The sequence below is a fragment of the Bombina bombina genome, chromosome 1, assembly GCF_027579735.1.
Source record: "Bombina bombina isolate aBomBom1 chromosome 1, aBomBom1.pri, whole genome shotgun sequence".
Classification (NCBI taxonomy): domain Eukaryota; kingdom Metazoa; phylum Chordata; class Amphibia; order Anura; family Bombinatoridae; genus Bombina; species Bombina bombina.
Window position 1 is genome coordinate 1,570,051,130 of NC_069499.1, and position 18,643 is coordinate 1,570,069,772.

General features: G+C 41.9%; 1 protein-coding gene across 3 annotated transcripts in view; it reads left to right on the plus strand.

The window, feature by feature from the left end:
- NDEL1 (nudE neurodevelopment protein 1 like 1) overlaps positions 1-18,643 on the plus strand; it is a 94,449-nt gene that overhangs the window by 52,107 nt on the left and 23,699 nt on the right. For 2 of the 3 annotated variants that reach the window (XM_053709878.1, XM_053709869.1), the window contains exons 5-8: positions 1,074-1,210; positions 2,202-2,375; positions 3,129-3,220; positions 5,093-5,247. In XM_053709878.1, the coding sequence (XP_053565853.1) occupies positions 1,074-1,210; positions 2,202-2,375; positions 3,129-3,220; positions 5,093-5,247 (558 nt within the window). Of the gene's footprint in view, positions 1-1,073; positions 1,211-2,201; positions 2,376-3,128; positions 3,221-5,092; positions 5,248-5,467; positions 5,503-18,643 lie in introns of all 3 variants that reach the window. The other variant, XM_053709860.1, reaches the window with a different exon arrangement.

Consider the following 18,643-nt stretch of genomic DNA (forward strand, 5'->3'; position numbering starts at 1 on the left):
TTTGTGATCCATCTAGAGGCCTAACTAGCACCTGAAACCAATGTCACACTGGTCAGTCGCATTAATGATAATCTCTCTATGAGCGGGGGTTGTGGCTTTGCTCTTTTCATCCATTCTGTTTTCAAAAGCGATCTTAATCTACACTGCAGATCTGCAAGGGATGAGTCCTTGTGAATCTCTTACAAAGAACCACTTGCTGTAAATGAAAGATTATGTTGTGATAAAAGCTTGACTTGTCTTTTATATGTGAATGAGCACCATGATTAATGTGTATTGGTTAGATATATATTAAATTATTAGAGTACATTTTATTATTTGTTAGAATAGGGGCTATCATTGTACAAGAAAGCTCTTGTGCCGCCTGATGCAGCATTGCAGGAGCACTCTACTTGCAATCATGATAAATACATGCAGGCAAGAAAGTAGCTGGATGTCAGCGTTTATTAGGTATGGGCAGCATTTTGCTCTTCTTGACAACAACTTTATTAGTATCAAAATACAACACACAGATTTGGATTTGCGCACTAGTAACTTTGGCACCACAAATAGTTAAATGCTGCTACCTGCGATCATATTCAGCATTTGTAACAAATGTCATTTATTAGTTGTAATATTTTAGCGCATGTGAGCCAGGTGTACGTCTTCTGTACAACTTCTAACCTACATGTAAGATTTCTTTTTTTTCTGCTTGCATTTTTGTAATATATATTTAGCTGTTTCAAAGGTGTATTTAAGTTTGCACCGTGCACCAGCATTTTAAACACAATACTTGCACAGTGAGCCCTAAGGTGCTTGTACCATCTGGTAATGACTCAATTTGTTAATTGCTGACATGATACAGTCCCCACTGGAGTTCTGAGCAGCTGTAATATTTTAAATGCTTGTGCACTGAGAATATCTAGCTATGCTTCACATGCACGTGCAGGGAAAATGTTACTAGTAACTTTTACTAGAAGCATTTTTGCCAATACATGTATTTTGCAAATATATTTCTATTTAAAGATGTAATTCATCTATGTACATTTAAATTTTGCCCGGAATGTCCCTTTAATGTTTATCATCTTCTTTTTTAGAGCAACAATAGTGTCCCTGGAAGACTTTGAACAAAGGTTGAATCAGGCAATTGAGAGGAATGCCTTCCTAGAGAGTGAGCTGGATGAAAAGGAGTCGTTATTGGTTTCTGTGCAGAGATTAAAGGATGAAGCGAGAGGTGAGATTTCGTGACCCAGCAATTAATCATACATCAGTTTCCCTGCTCACGCCTCTGGGTGTGCTACACAATCATATCACATGCTTGTTTCTAAATATATATACGCTCATCTGTTATTTCCTGACTCGTGCACTTATGGTACACCCTTACTGATGCATATGGGATATCACTATAAATAGATCAGCTGGGAGAGAAGAGGGAATGTGGGAAAATGTACAATTATGTGTTTTTTATGCTTGTGTTTTGCTATTTATGATTTATACAACGGAGGGATTTTCTGTCCCTTTATTCCCTCCATAAGAGATACTATTTTAAAGCAGCTTATAAGTATTTTTCATCCCTTCTATAAAGGGCACAGGCTATAATGCAAGTTTTATTTTATTTAAATGAATTGTGCCCATGGATAGCGCTGGGGAATATGTTGGCGCTTTATAAATAAAGTATAATAATAAAAAAGTGTGCTCTAATTGCACTCTAGGGGGTGGTAGGCATCTGACTATCTGTGCTGCCCTCTGGTGTGGGGGCAAAATGTGTTGGATACATTGCAGGAAAAAAATTGTAGTTAGAATAACTATTTTATTTCTTACTGTTTATTTTATAAATATTGTTTTTATATAATATGGCTTTAATTCTCTTCGAATACGCCCAGACACCTGCCTAGTTTATAATTCTGTCAGTTTTGCCATTAGCAGACTGAAGGATTTTGTGTAAAATGCTGACCGCTCCTGCGTTATCTGAGCAGAGTGCATGTACGTTAGTAGAGCCAGTCACTTGGGGTGATACTTGGTATTTAGTGGTGGTGGTTTTTCCTCCCTTTGCAGGAAAAAGGTATTTTATATCATTTTCACCATCCCTGCAGGTCTGTCAAGGCCGCTTATGTGCAGCACATGTATGACTTTTACAGTGAAGCATTTTTAAAAGATATAGGTAGATTTGATATGTATTTCCTTTTAGATGTACGCTCATACAAGTTATTTGTGTTTTTCTTAAGACTTGCGACAAGAATTAGCCGTACGAGAAAGACAGACAGATGGAACGAGGAAGTCTGCACCCAGCTCCCCCACCTTGGACTGTGAGAAGATGGATTCTGCGGTTCAAGCATCTCTCTCACTACCTGCCACACCTGTGGGCAAAATTTCAGAAAACGGCTTTACCTCTCCTAAAGGTTGGTGTGATGCCTGCATGCAGGATAGTGCGTAACAGCTGCTTAGATGCCGCATTAGAGTGAGCTAGGGCTGGCAGCCAAAATATTAATGGAGTAGTTATGTTTAGCTTTGTACAAAGCAATCCAAGACCCCGAGAGCCACAAGTAAAACGTTAGCAGGATTGGCTCCTTCTCTACATTCTTTATATGGGTCCAGGCTGAGCTTTTGTCTATAGCAGATTTACTGCTGTCTGCTTTGTAACTTGTGCTCGTTCTTATTAATGACGTTGTGTTCTTTAATGGGACAAAAAGATTCCGTGCATTTGACAATTTGAATTACAGTTGGTGGCGGTTTAAGAAAGTGTCTGAAAATCCAAACATTACCTGTTAAAGTCACTCATCTTTTTTCTGCCTCCTGTCCCAGGAGTGAAGCTTTTTTTAAAAAAAAAAATCGACAGAAGCGATCTTACAGCTATGAGATGCTGCGTAAGATCTGTAGAATACATTGCAGAGAGCGCACACTTATGTGTGATTTCCCCCCCCCCCACCCCTTCCCTTAATACAGTAGGTGGCAGCAGCTGGGAAATCAGAGTCAGAAATCTTTTGCTGCTTAATAAACACAAAGATTAAAACAAATATATAAAAACAGAATTAGAAAGATGGATAATTTTCCCTTTGTGAGATGGTGTAAAGCTACGAGAGCACTAGTGGAATCTGTATTTTTGTATTAAATGTTAATAAAGCTGGGTAAATCTTTGTCTTGTTCTTCTCTAGGGATTCCCAACGGTTTTGGTACCACACCCCTCACACCGTCCGCCAGGATATCAGCACTTAACATTGTGGGGGACCTGCTAAAAAAAGTTGGTGTAAGTACCCCTCTATATAGTGCATCTGAGCAATCTCATTTATAGCGATGTGTATTTCTTTCATACCCTACATCACCATTTTGTTACGGTTCCTGGTTGTTACAACGTTACTTGGAAGCTGCACTTAAAGTGACACAAAAAAGCCGTATGGAACATTTCTAATATTGGGCCACTACATTCTGTATTTCTTTATAACTTGTGCCATTCAAATTAAATCACTAAAGGATTATGCTTTCAAGACTTGAAAGAACCTTCGCCCGTTATGTCACATTGTTAATCGTTTTCAGACCCACAGTGTCTGTAGACGGATTGTTCAGGTATCGGCTGAACTGTAAATATTACATATTTATAATACGTAATTAAACATCCAGCATCAGCTGCCCCAATGGTTGATAATAGGAACAATACAGTACTATTGATTGCAAATAAAAACATAAGTTGGAGGGTTCTGTGCTTGAAAAATAGATTCTTTGTCTTTAGTGCATCACCGAGAGCACCATGGGAGTTATTAATTATCAGCTAAATTAGCTGTGTCTGTGTTCTTTTAAGCTAAAGTGTTAAAACAGTTAAATAATATCTTAAAGAGACAGTCTACACTTTAGTCATCTTAGTCTTACATTAGATTAAGCTGCAAATGGCATCCTGCACCATTTCTATATCGTGCATCAGTAACTGTAAAAAAGTTATTTTAAAAGGAATATTGTTTCTGGCCACTGAAATAGCTGCCAAGCTCCGCCCACTGATGACATCAAGATATGGGCTGCATCTAGGCCCTCTGCTGAATACCATTGACAGTCTGCTGAATCCAACTAGTGAGCCTTTTGTAATTGGATGCTGTTTGCCTCCCAGATTGGGCACAGCTTGGCATCCATTGTAAAGTGGTTTTACCGTTCCTGCTGCATGATATAGAAAGGTTTGCAGGAGGCTTTTTGCAGCTTAATCTAAGGTAAGACTTTAAGATGACTATGGTGTAGACTGTCCCTTTAACCAAATACAATAAAATATAATGTGCAGTACATGTGCCTGGAATTCAGGAACTCAGCAATTCCTCAATAATACATAATAATGATAATATAAATGTTGAAAGGGTAATATTTCAACATTTTTCATCATTTTTACAGAATGGTTTGGAGGACAATTTCTTCCCGAATTAACATCTCTTTTAGTCTGTTACTATTCCAGGATCTGCTTATAATAAGTGTGGCTGTGTGTCTAAACAGTTCAGTACAGTTTTTGTATTACCATAAATGCCTAATGATCTGTTACCACTCACAGAGGTTAGTAAGGAATAGAGAAACACAAAGTAGAAAGTAATTATGTAAAAGTCCCTTGATCTACATAAAATAGCCACTGTGAGTGAGAAGTTTAAGCAAGTGTATAAAATACCAATAACCTCACAGAATAACAGCTCTAGATTTAGTAGACAAACAGGTGCTCTCCAGAGAAGCAACTAACAGAGCTCTTATTGCAATCAGTGGTCATTTTATGGTTGTGTAATTACACTAAGGAATGATGATCTTCCTCTTCTTTTAATGCAGGGTACTTAAAATGAGTTCCCTTCTCTTTAATTAATCTTAAAGAAACATTCAACTCAAAAATGTTATCCCCATAAAATGTTTCATTATACGTCATGAAATTCTTTACAATGCACTTTCCAGTAATTTAAATATAAAAGCTGTAGTTTTTTTACAACTCCCAGAAAGTCTGGACTTAAATTTAGGAAAAATGGATCAAAATAGCTAATACAAATTTACAATATATTTGTTTTACTAATATTTTCTGTTACAGCCTCTTGTAAGTCTATAGATTGTGTCTGCCCTCTACTAGTAGATCTCACAATTCCATGTCCTTCCTTGTCATTCTCCCTCTCAGGCCTTAGAATCTAAACTAGTGGCTTGCAGGAACTTTGCTAAGGACCAGGCCTTAAGAAAATCCTACGTCCCATCAAACCTGAATAACGGCACTATACTGAACAACAGTAGCATAAAGTACTCACATCAAGGGCACACATCGTTCTTCGATAAGGGGTAAGTACCAAATGCTCGCTAGTCACAGGCTCAGATCCTCTGTTTTTTATTCTCCATATGTCCTTTGGCTTTTACCCTTCTGTGTATGTTGAATGTAATAAACCCTGTAAATCTGAAGAAGTTACACACTATTATGGAGCAGGTAAGTAGCCATTTTAATGACTTCATGTTTAGTTTCCTACGAGTGCCGGAATAACGTGTCCTTTTTTCCCCTTACTAGGCAGGAAAAGGTCATTTTCCCAACGTTGTTTATGGGTAACTTACATTTAGTAATAAGGCTGCATGCGGGTGCTGAGCTGTGGGTGACAAGTGTATTAACCCCTCTCTCTTTACTAACTGCATGGGGTGCTGCCCTCTGCGGCAAATCGGCTGATCTGGCAACAAAAAAAGGGTTAGGGTTTAGTTATGGCTAGTGAAGGGTTACGTTCTAAAGAGGCACATACTTAATTTGTTTGTATTAAATACACATCTCTGGCTAGTGTCACATTGGCCTCCCTTATTCAGGACATATCTTTTGTAACTGGTTTTAGGTTCTGTTTTTTTATTGCCTTTGTACATGAGCCAGCAGGCAGTGCCTAAAGTGCGCCACCCTCTTTAGAGAGAGAGAATATAACTCACACCTTGTTGTCATATGTAGTACATTTATTGTTTTACTGACGCCCACTAGCTATAGATCTCTTCCCATCCTTTTATTTCCCTGCAAATTTCAACACAATGAAAACCACTATATATTGTCCCCTTTGTGAGCACTGCTGTTTTTACAAGCTCCTCGTTCCGGCCGCATATTTACATTCCTTGCAAAATGTCGTCTGACTAATACAGGGTGAAGCTGGTCTAGCAGCTCTAACAAGCAAAAGCCGATCCTAGACACGATTACACCTTTCAGCGTATATAGAGATGACCGCCTCACATTTAGCTCTGCTATAGAAAGTGATAGCGAGTGTTATACACATTAGACTGTTTGTTTTGTATTCTAGCTGCGGCACTAAAATGCTTAAACTTCTCTATTTTATTTGTTATTCTTGTTTAAATCTAAGCATGAGGTGGTTAATATTTAGCCCCTAGTACTTGTAGGCAGCAGTCAGATGAGCATATGTGTAAGCACATTTTATGTATATGCAGAGGGTCCGGTATAGCTGACCGTGATGGTGAAGCGGTAGCACTGTACGAGCAGCCTGTGTATATACATTAGCGAGCATACTTTACTAGAATTAGCCCCTAGTACTTGTAGGCAGCAGTCAGATGAGCATATGTGTAAGCACATTTTATGTATATGCAGAGGGTCCGGTATAGCTGACCGTGATGGTGAAGTGGTAGCGCTGTACGAGCAGCCTGTGTTTAGACATTAGCGAGCATACTTTACTAGAATTAGCCCCTAGTACTTGTAGGCAGCAGTCAGATGAGCATATGTGTAAGCACATTTTGTGTATATGCAGAGGGTCCGGTATAGCTGCCCGTGATGGTGAAGCGGTAGCGCTGTACGAGCAGCCTGTGTTTTGTCATTAGCGAGCATTACACCCGCCAGTACCTCAGGAGTGTCAGATCTCCAACAGGAACCAATAGCAAATAAGCATAATGTGTGTATAATAGAATAATTAGTATTTTCTGTTGGAGTGCAGGAACATCATTTTATTGTTGCATCCCATAGTGCATAATCAAATTGTATTGCTAAAGCGATGGTTTTCTTGCAGTGCAGGTGTTGGCACAAATCCCTACAGATGCAGCAATCTTCAGTTTAAAGAAAACCATTTTAACTTCTTGTAAAAATATATTGAGCTGTTTGTCGCGCTCTCCTATGCATAATCTGTTTTCTTCTGGTACAGTGTCCCTTTAAAACACTTAAAGGGATATGAACCCCAAAACTTGTTCTTCTGTGATTCAGACAGAACTGACCATTTTAAAATGTTTTAAATTTACTTCTATTATACAATGTGCTTAGTTCCCATGATATTCTGTGCTGAAGAGATACCCAGGTAGCATCTGGAGCACTACATGACATCTGCCATCTAGTGCTCTTGCAAAACTACTGCCATATAGGGCTCCTAAGCATACATCCCTGCTTTTCAACAAAAGATACATAAAAAGAGAGTGAAGAAAAATCTGAATCATGAGACGTTTTTTGGGTTTCATGTCCCTTTAACTAATAATTCTTTAATTCGGTACACAGCATAAATTGACAAATACAGCTACCCATGGCTGCTGGAATTGTACTTCCGCTAATTTACTTCTATTTATATAAACCCTCCCGCGTGTAGCTCCTCAGTATTCTTCCTGCCTCTTGTGTACGACTAGAAGAGAGTTGCAGTAGACAAGATGGGACGTGCTAACTGTTATTGTGTCTTGTGTGGGCAATTTGCCCCATATGGAAGCTGCACGATTTGGAGCTAGAGGGTAAAGCAGAGGACCGGGTGAGGTGACACAATGTGACAATAGTGATATGGGAAGGGGGAATCGGTAAAAGCCCAGTATTGGATCTGATGATTTAGAAATTATTTACATCATGTAATTGGCGAATACTTACAGCACACACAATACAGCATCTCTGGTGCAACTATTACTAATTAATGTTATAGTACCAAGCGATTATGTGCAACCACAGAATACCAAGGTAATATAATGCTATTAGCCTATACGAGGTTAAAGGGACAGTCTACACCAACATTGTCATTGTTTAAAAAGATAGCTAACGCCTTTACTACCCATTCCTCAGCTTTGCACAACCAACATTGTTATATTAATATACTTTATAACATTTAAACCTCTGCCTGTTTCTAAGTCACTACAGACAGCCTCTTATCACATGCTTTTTTCTCCAACATAGGTGTGTCCGGTCCACGGCGTCATCCTTACTTGTGGGATATTCTCTTCCCCAACAGGAAATGGCAAAGAGCCCAGCAAAGCTGGTCACATGATCCCTCCTAGGCTCCGCCTACCCCAGTCATTCTCTTTGCCGTTGTACAGGCAACATCTCCACGGAGATGGCTTAGAGTTTTTTAGTGTTTAACTGTAGTTTTTATTATTCAATCAAGAGTTTGTTATTTTAAAATAGTGCTGGTATGTACTATTTACTCTGAAACAGAAAAGAGATGAAGATTTCTGTTTGTATGAGGAAAATGATTTTAGCAACCGTTACTAAAATCCATGGCTGTTCCACACAGGACTGTTGAGAGGAATTAACTTCAGTTGGGGGAACAGTGAGCAGTCTTTTGCTGCTTGAGGTATGACACATTCTAACAAGACGATGTAATGCTGGAAGCTGTCATTTTCCCTATGGGATCCGGTAAGCCATTTTTATTCACACAGTAAATAAGGGCTTCACAAGGGCTTATTAAGACTGTAGACATTTTCTGGGCTAAATCGATCATATTTACACATATTTAGCCTTGAGGAATCATTTAATCTGGGTATTTTTTGTAAAATAATATCGGCAGGCACTGTTTTAGACACTTTATTCTATTGGGGCTTTCCCTAATCATAGTCAGAGCCTCATTTTCGCGCCGGTATGGCGCACTTGTTTTTGAGAACAGCATGACATGCAGCTGCATGTGTGTGGAGCTCTGATACATAGAAAAGTCTTTCTGAAGGCATTATTTGGTATCGTATTCCCCTTTGGGCTTGGTTGGGTCTCAGCAAAGCAGATTCCAGGGACTGTAAAGGGGTTAAATATAAAAACGGCTCCGGTTCCGTTATTTTAAGGGTTAAAGCTTCCAAATTTGGTGTGCAATACTTTTAAGGCTTTAAGACACTGTGGTGAAATTTTGGTGAATTTTGAACAATTCCTTCATACTTTTTCGCAATTGCAGTAATAAAGTGTGTTCAGTTTAAAATTTAAAGTGACAGTAACGGTTTTATTTTAAAATGTTTTTCTTCTGTTATGTGTGATCAGTCCACGGGTCATCATTACTTCTGGGATATAACTCCTCCCCAACAGGAAATGCAAGAGGATTCACCCAGCAGAGCTGATATAGCTCCTCCCCTCTACGTCAGTCCCAGTCATTCTCTTGCACCCAACGACTAGATAGGATGTGTGAGAGGACTATGGTGATTATACTTAGTTTTTATGACTTCAATCAAAAGTTTGTTATTTTATAATAGCACCGGAGCGTGTTATTACTTCTCTGGCAGACGTTGAGGAAGAATCTACCAGAGTTTTTTACTATGATTTTAACCGGAGTAGTTAAGATCATATTGCTGTTCTCGGCCATCTGAGGGAGGTAAAAGCTTCAGATCAGGGGACAGGGGCAGATGAATCTGCATTGAGGTATGTAGCAGTTTTTATTTTCTGAATGGAATTGATGAGAAAATCCTGCTATACCGTTATAATGACATGTATGTATACACTTCAGTATTCTGGGAATGGTACTTCACCGGAACTACTTTGTTAAAGGTCACTAATCTTTTTAATAAGTATTATATCATGTTAAACGTTTTTGCTGGAATGTAGAATCGTTTACACTGCTGAGGTACTGAGTAAATAAATGTTTGGGCTTTATTTTCCACTTGGCAGTAGTTTATTTTGAATTGTGACAGTTTCGTTTCTCTTCACTGCTGTGTGTGAGAGGGAGGGGCCGTTTTTGGCGCTCTTTGCTACGCATCAATTTCCAGTCAGCTATTATTTTTCCTGCATGATCCGGTTCATCTCTGACAGATCTCAGGGGTCTTCAAACTTCTTGAAGGGAGGTACATTCTCTCAGCAGAGCTGTGAGAATTTTTTATATTGACTGTGGATAAAGACGTTACTCAATAATTTTTATGTCAAATTTAGTTATGTTATCTTACTAATGGGAACAAAACCTTTGCTAAAAGTTGTGTTGTTTTAAAGTTGATGCTATAACTGTTCTCAGTTTTTTATCTCAACTGTCATTTAATCATTTAATCGTTTAAGTACCTCTTTGAGGCACAGTACGTTTTTGCTAAAAAAGATTATAACCAGGTTGCAAGTTATTGCTAGTGTGTTAAACATGTCTGACTCAGAGGATATCTGTGTCATTTGTTCCAATGCCAAGGTGGAGCCCAATAGAAATTTATGTACTAACTGTATTGATGCTACTTTAAATAAAAGTCAATCTGTACAATGTGAACAAATTTCACCAATCTGCGAGGGGAGAGTTATGCCGACTAACTCGCCTCACGCGGCAGTACCTGCATCTCCCGCCCGGGAGGTGCGTGATATTATGGCGCCTAGTACATCTGGGCGGCCATTGCAGATAACATTACAAGATATGGCTACTGTTATGACTGAAGTTTTGTCTAAATTACCTGAGCTAAGAGGCAAGCGTGATCACTCTGGGGTGAGAACAGAGTGCGCTGACAATACTAGGGCCATGTCGGATACTGCGTCACAGCTTGCAGAGCATGAGGACGGAGAGCTTCATTCTGTGGGTGACGGTTCTGATCCAAACAGATTGGATTCAGATATTTCAAATTTTAAATTTAAATTGGAGAACCTCCGTGTATTACTAGGGGAGGTCTTAGCAGCTCTCAATGATTGTAACACCGTTGCAATACCAGAGAAACTATGTAGGTTGGATAAATACTTTGCGGTACCGGCGAGTACTGACGTTTTTCCTATACCTAAGAGATTAACTGAAATTGTTACTAAGGAGTGGGATAGACCCGGTGTGCCGTTCTCACCCCCTCCAATATTTAGAAAAATGTTTCCAATAGACGCCACCACTCGGGACTTATGGCAAACGGTCCCTAAGGTGGAGGGAGCAGTTTCTACTCTAGCTAAGCGTACCACTATCCCGGTGGAGGATAGCTGTGCCTTTTCAGATCCAATGGATAAAAAATTGGAGGGTTACCTTAAGAAAATGTTTGTTCAACAAGGTTTTATTTTGCAACCCCTTGCATGTATCGCGCCGATTACGGCTGCGGCAGCATTTTGGATTGAGTCTCTGGAAGAGAACCTTAGTTCATATACACTAGACGACATTATGGACAGGCTTAGAGTCCTTAAACTAGCTAATTCATTCATTTCGGAGGCCGTAGTACATTTAACCAAACTTACGGCTAAGAACTCAGGATTCGCCATACAGGCACGTAGGGCACTGTGGCTAAAATCCTGGTCAGCTGATGTTACTTCTAAGTCCAAATTACTTAATATACCTTTCAAGGGGCAGTCCTTATTTGGGCCCGGTTTGAAAGAAATTATCGCTGACATTACAGGAGGTAAGGGCCACGCCCTACCTCAAGACAAAGCCAAAGCTAAGGCTAGACAGTCTAATTTTCGTCCCTTTCGGAATTTCAAAACAGGAGCAGCATCAACCTCCACTGCACCAAAACAGGAAGGAGCTGTTGCTCGTTACAGGCAAGGCTGGAAGCCCAACCAGTCCTGGAACAAGGGCAAACAGGCCAGGAAACCTGCTGCTGCCCCAAAGACAGCATGAACCGAGAGCCCCCGATCCGGGACCGGATCTAGTGGGGGGCAGACTTTCTCTCTTCGCCCAGGCCTGGGCAAGAGATGTTCAGGATCCCTGGGCGCTAGAGATCATATCTCAGGGATACCTTCTAGACTTCAAATTATCTCCACCAAGAGGGAGATTTCATCTGTCAAGATTGTCAACAAACCAGATAAAGAAGGAAGCGTTTCTACGCTGTGTACAAGATCTGTTATTAATGGGAGTGATCCATCCGGTTCCGCGGTCGGAACAAGGACAAGGGTTCTACTCAAACCTGTTTGTGGTTCCCAAAAAAGAGGGAACCTTCAGACCAATCTTAGATTTAAAGATTCTAAACAAATTCCTAAGAGTTCCATCGTTCAAAATGGAAACTATTCGGACAATCTTGCCCATGATCCAAAAGGGTCAGTACATGACCACAGTAGATTTAAAAGATGCTTACCTTCACATACCGATCCACAAAGATCATCACCGGTATCTACGGTTTGCCTTCCTAGACAGGCACTACCAGTTTGTAGCTCTTCCATTCGGATTGGCTACGGCCCCAAGAATCTTCACAAAGATTCTAGGTGCCCTCCTGGCGGTACTAAGACCGCGAGGGATTTCGGTAGCTCCGTATCTAGACGACATTCTAATACAGGCTTCAAGCTTTCAAACTGCCAAGTCTCATACAGAGTTAGTTCTGGCATTTCTAAGGTCGCATGGATGGAAAGTGAACGAAAAGAAGAGTTCTCTTTTTCCTCTCACAAGAGTTCCATTCTTGGGAACTCTTATAGATTCTGTAGAAATGAAGATTTACCTGACAGAGGACAGATTAAAAAAACTTCAAGATGCATGCCGTGTCCTTCATTCCATTCAACACCCGTCAGTAGCTCAATGCATGGAGGTGATCGGCTTAATGGTAGCGGCAATGGACATAGTACCTTTTGCACGCCTACACCTCAGACCGCTGCAATTATGCATGCTAAGTCAGTGGAATGGGGATTACTCAGATTTGTCCCCTACTCTGAATCTGAATCAAGAGACCAGAAATTCTCTTCTATGGTGGCTTCATCGGCCACACCTGTCCAGGGGGATGCCATTCAGCAGGCCAGACTGGACAATTGTAACAACAGACGCCAGCCTACTAGGTTGGGGCGCTGTCTGGAATTCTCTGAAGGCTCAGGGATTATGGAATCAGGAGGAGAGTCTCCTTCCAATAAACATTCTGGAATTGAGAGCAGTTCTCAATGCCCTTCTGGCTTGGCCCCAATTAACGACTCGGGGGTTCATCAGGTTTCAGTCGGACAATATCACGACTGTAGCTTACATCAACCATCAGGGAGGGACAAAGAGCTCCCTAGCAATGATGGAAGTATCAAAGATAATTCGATGGGCAGAGTCTCACTCTTGCCACCTGTCAGCAATCCACATCCCGGGAGTGGAGAACTGGGAGGCGGATTTCTTGAGTCGCCAGACTTTTCATCCGGGGGAGTGGGAACTTCATCCGGAGGTCTTTGCCCAAATACTTCGACGTTGGGGCAAACCAGAGATAGATCTCATGGCGTCTCGCCAGAACGCCAAACTTCCTCACTACGGGTCCAGATCCAGGGATCCGGGTGCGGTTCTGATAGATGCCTTGACAGCACCTTGGAACTTCGGGATGGCTTATGTGTTTCCACCCTTCCCGCTGCTTCCTCGATTGATTGCCAAAATCAAACAGGAGAGAGCATCAGTGATTCTAATAGCACCTGCATGGCCACGCAGGACTTGGTATGCAGATCTAGTGGACATGTCATCCTGTCCACCTTGGTCTCTACCTCTAAGACAGGACCTTCTGATACAGGGTCCGTTCAAACATCAAAATCTAACTTCTCTGAAACTGACTGCTTGGAAATTGAACGCTTGATTTTATCAAAACGTGGTTTTTCTGAGTCGGTTATTGATACCCTGATACAGGCTAGGAAGCCTGTTACCAGAAAGATTTACCATAAAATATGGCGTAAATACCTATACTGGTGTGAATCCAAACGTTACTCCTGGAGTAAGGTTAGGATCTTTAGGATCTTGTCTTTTCTACAAGAGGGCTTAGAAAAGGGTTTATCGGCTAGTTCATTAAAGGGACAGATTTCAGCTCTGTCCATCTTGTTACACAGGCGTCTGTCAGAAAATCCAGACGTCCAGGCCTTTTGTCAGGCTTTAGCTAGGATCAAGCCTGTGTTTAAAGCTGTTGCTCCACCATGGAGTTTAAACTTAGTTCTTAACGTTTTACAGGGGGTTCCGTTTGAACCCCTTCATTCCATTGATATAAAATTGTTATCTTGGAAAGTTCTGTTTTTAATGGCTATTTCCTCGGCTCGAAGAGTCTCTGAGTTATCAGCATTACATTGTGATTCTCCTTATCTGATTTTTCACTCAGACAAGGTAGTTCTGCGTACTAAACCTGGGTTCTTACCTAAGGTAGTTACTAACAGGAATATCAATCAAGAGATTGTTGTTCCATCCTTGTGTCCAAATCCTTCTTCAAAGAAGGAACGTCTTCTACACAATCTGGATGTAGTTCGTGCCCTCAAGTTCTACTTGCAGGCAACTAAAGAGTTTCGTCAAACTTCTTCCCTGTTTGTCGTTTATTCTGGACAGAGGAGAGGTCAAAAAGCTTCTGCTACCTCTCTCTCTTTTTGGCTTCGTAACATAATACGTTTAGCCTATGAGACTGCTGGACAGCAGCCTCCTGAAAGAATTACAGCTCATTCCACTAGAGCTGTGGCTTCCACTTGGGCCTTTAAGAATGAGGCCTCTGTTGAACAGATTTGCAAGGCTGCAACTTGGTCTTCGCTTCATACTTTTTCCAAATTTTACAAATTTGACACTTTTGCTTCTTCGGAGGCTATTTTTGGGAGAAAGGTTCTTCAGGCAGTGGTTCCTTCTGTATAATGAGCCTGCCTATCCCTCCCGTCATCCGTGTACTTTTGCTTTGGTATTGGTATCCCAGAAGTAATGATGACCCGTGGACTGATCACACATAACAGAAGAAAACATAATTTATGCTTACCTGATAAATTCCTTTCTTCTGTTGTGTGATCAGTCCACGGCCCGCCCTGTTTTTAAGGCAGGTAAATATCTTTTAAATTATACTCCAGTCACCACTTCACCCTTGGTTACTCCTTTCTCGTTGATTCTTGGTCGAATGACTGGGACTGACGTAGAGGGGAGGAGCTATATCAGCTCTGCTGGGTGAATCCTCTTGCATTTCCTGTTGGGGAGGAGTTATATCCCAGAAGTAATGATGACCCGTGGACTGATCACACAACAGAAGAAAGGAATTTATCAGGTAAGCATAAATTATGTTTTTGTGCTTTGTTATCAAGTTTATGCCTGTTTAACATGTCTGAACTACCAGATAGATTGTGTTCTGACTGTGGGGAAGCCAAGGTTCCTTCTCATTTAAATAGATGTGATTTATGTCATAATAAATTTAGTAAAAATGATGCCCAAGATGATTCCTCAAGTGAGGGGAGTAAGCATGGTACTGCATCATCCCCTCCTTCGTCTACACCAGTTTTGCCCATACAGGAGGCCCCTAGTACATCTAGCGCGCCAATACTCCTTACTATGCAACAATTAACGGCTGTAATGGATAATTCTATCAAAAACATTTTAGCCAATATGCCCACTTGTCAGCGAAAGCGCGACTGCTCTGTTTTAGAAAATACTGAAGAGCATGAGGCCGCTGATGATATTGTTTCTGAAGGGCCCCTACACCAGTCTGAGGGGGCCAGGGAGGTTTTGTCTGAGGGAGAAATTTCAGATTCAGGAAAAATTTCTCAACAAGCTGAACCTGATGTGATTACTTTTAAATTTAAGTTGGAACATCTCCGCGCTCTGCTTAAGGAGGTGTTATCCAATTTGGATGATTGTGATTATCTGGTCATTCCAGAAACACTATGTAAAATGGACAAGTTCCTAGAGGCCCCGGGGCCCCCCGAAGCTTTTCCTATACTCAAGCGGGTGGCGTACATTGTTAATAAAGAATGGGACAGGCCCGGTGTACCTTTCGTACCTCCCCCCATATTTAAAAAATTGTTTCCTATAGTCGACCCCAGAAAGGACTTATGGCAGACAGTCCCCAAGGTCGAGGGGGCGGTTTCTACTCTAAACAAGCGCACCACTATACCCATAGAAGATAGTTGTGCTTTCCAAGATCCTATGGATAAAAAATTAGAAGGTTTGCTAAAAAAGATGTTTGTTCAGCAAGGTTACCTTCTACAACCAATTGCATGCATTGTCCCTGTCACTACAGCCGCGTGTTTCTGGTGCGATGAGCTAGAAAAGGCGATTATTAGTAATTCTTCTTCTTATGAGGAGATTATGGACAGAATTCGTGCTCTTAAATTGGCTAATTCTTTCACCCTAGACGCCACCTTGCAATTGGCTAGGTTAGCGGCGAAAAATTCTGGGTTTGCTATTGTGGCGCGCAGAGCGCTTTGGTTAAAATCTTGGTCAGCGGATGCGTCTTCCAAGAACAAATTGTTTGACATTCCTTTCAAGGGGAAAACACTGTTTGGCCCTGACTTGAAAGAGTTTATCTTTGATATCACTGGGGGCAAGGGCCACGCCCTTCCTCAGAATAGGTCTTTCAAGGCCAAAAATAAACCTAATTTTCGTCCCTTTCGCAGAAACGGACCAGCCCCAAGTGCTACGTCCTCTAAGCAGGAGGGTAATACTTCTCAAGCCAATCCAGCCTGGAGACCAAGGCAAGGCTGGAACAAAGGAAAGCAGGCCAAGAAACCTGCCACTGCTCCCAAGACAGCATGAGATGCGGGCCCCCGATCCGGGACCGGATTTGGTGGGGGGCAGACTCTCTCTCTTCACTCAGGCTTGGGCAAGAGATGTTCTGGATCCTTGGGCGCTAGAAATAGTCTTCCAAGGTTATCTTCTGGAAGTGATTCATCCTGTTCCATTAAAAGAACGAGGGATGGGGTTCTACTCCAATCTGTTCGTAGTTCCCAAAAAAGAGGGAACGTTCAGACCAATCTTAGATCTCAAGATCCTAAACAAGTTTCTCAAGGTTCCATCGTCCAAAATGGAAACCATTCGAACAATCCTTCCATCCAGAAAGGTCAATTCTTGACCACGGTGGATTTAAAGGATGCGTATCTACATATTCCTGTCCACAAGGAACATCATCGGTTCCTAAGGTTCGCATTCCTGGACAAGCATTACCAGTTCGTGGCGCTTCCTTTCGGATTAGCCACTGTTCCAAGGATTTTCACAAAGGTACTAGGGTCCCTTCTGGCGGTGCTAAGACCAAGGGGCATTGCTGTAGTACCTTACTTGGACGACATTCTGATTCAAGCGTCGTCCCTTCCTCAAGCAAAGGCTCACACGGACATAGTCCTGGCCTTTCTCAGATCTCACGGATGGTAAGTGAACGTGGAAAAGAGTTCTCTATCTCCGTCGACAAGAGTTCCCTTCTTGGGAACAATAATAGACTCCTTAGAAATGAGGATTTTTCTGACAGAGACCAGAAAAACAAAACTTCTAAACTCTTGTCGGATACTTCCTTCCGTTCCTCTTCCTTCCATAGCACAGTGCATGGAAGTGATAGGTTTGATGGTAGCGGCAATGGACATAGTTCCTTTTGCGCGCATTCATCTAAGACCATTTCAATTGTGTATGCTCAGTCAGTGGAATGGGGACTATACAGACTTGTCTCCGAAGATACAAGTAAATCAGAGGACCAGAGACTCACTCCGTTGGTGGCTGTCCCTGGACAACCTGTCGCTAGGGGTGACCTCCCGCAGACCAGAGTGGGTCATTGTCACGACCGACGCCAGTCTGATGGGCTGGGGCGCGGTCTGGGGATCCCTGAAAGCTCAGGGTCTTTGGTCTCGGGAAGAATCTCTTCTACCGATAAATATTCTGGAACTGAGAGCGATATTCAATGCTCTCAAGGCTTGGCCTCAGCTAGCGAGGGCCAAGTTCATACGGTTTCAATCAGACAACATGACGACTGTTGCGTACATCAACCATCAGGGGGGAACAAGGAGTTCCCTGGCGATGGAAGAAGTGACCAAAATCATTCAATGGGCGGAGACTCGCTCCTGCCACCTGTCTGCAATCCACATCCCAGGAGTGGAAACTTGGGAAGCGGATTTTCTGATTCGTCAGACATTGCATCCGGGGGTGTGGGAACTCCATCCGGAAATCTTTGCCCATATCACTCAACTGTGGGGCATTCCAGACATGGATCTGATGGCCTCTCGTCAGAACTTCAAGGTTCCTTGCTACGGGTCCAGATCCAGGGATCCCAAGGCGACTCTAGTAGATGCACTAGTAGCACCTTGGACCTTCAACCTAGCTTATGTATTCCCGCCGTTTCCTCTCATCCCCAGGCTGGTAGCCAGGATCAATCAGGAGAGGGCGTAGGTGATCTTGATAGCTCCTGCGTAACCACGCAGGACTTGGTAGGCAGATCTGGTGAATATGTCATCGGCTTCACCATGGAAGCTACCTTTGAGACGAGACCTTCTTGTTCAAGGTCCGTTCGAACATCCGAATCTGGTCCTACTCCAGCTGACTGCTTGGAGATTGAACGCTTGATCTTATCAAAGCGAGGGTTCTCAGATTCTGTTATTGATACTCTTGTTCAGGCCAGAAAGCCTGTAACTAGAAAAATTTACCACAAAATATGGAAAAAATATATCTGTTGGTGTGAATCTAAAGGATTCCCTTGGGACAAGGTAAAGATTCCTAGGATTCTATCCTTTCTTCAAGAAGGATTGGAGAAAGGATTATCTGCAAGTTCCTTGAAGGGACAGATTTCTGCCTTGTCTGTGTTACTTCACAAAGAGCTGGCAGCTGTGCCAGATGTTCAAGCCTTTGTTCAGGCTCTGGTTAGAATCAAGCCTGTTTACAAACCTTTGACTCCTCCTTGGAGTCTCAACTTAGTTCTTTCAGTTCTTCAGGGGGTTCCGTTTGAACCCTTACATTCCGTTGATATTAAGTTATTATCT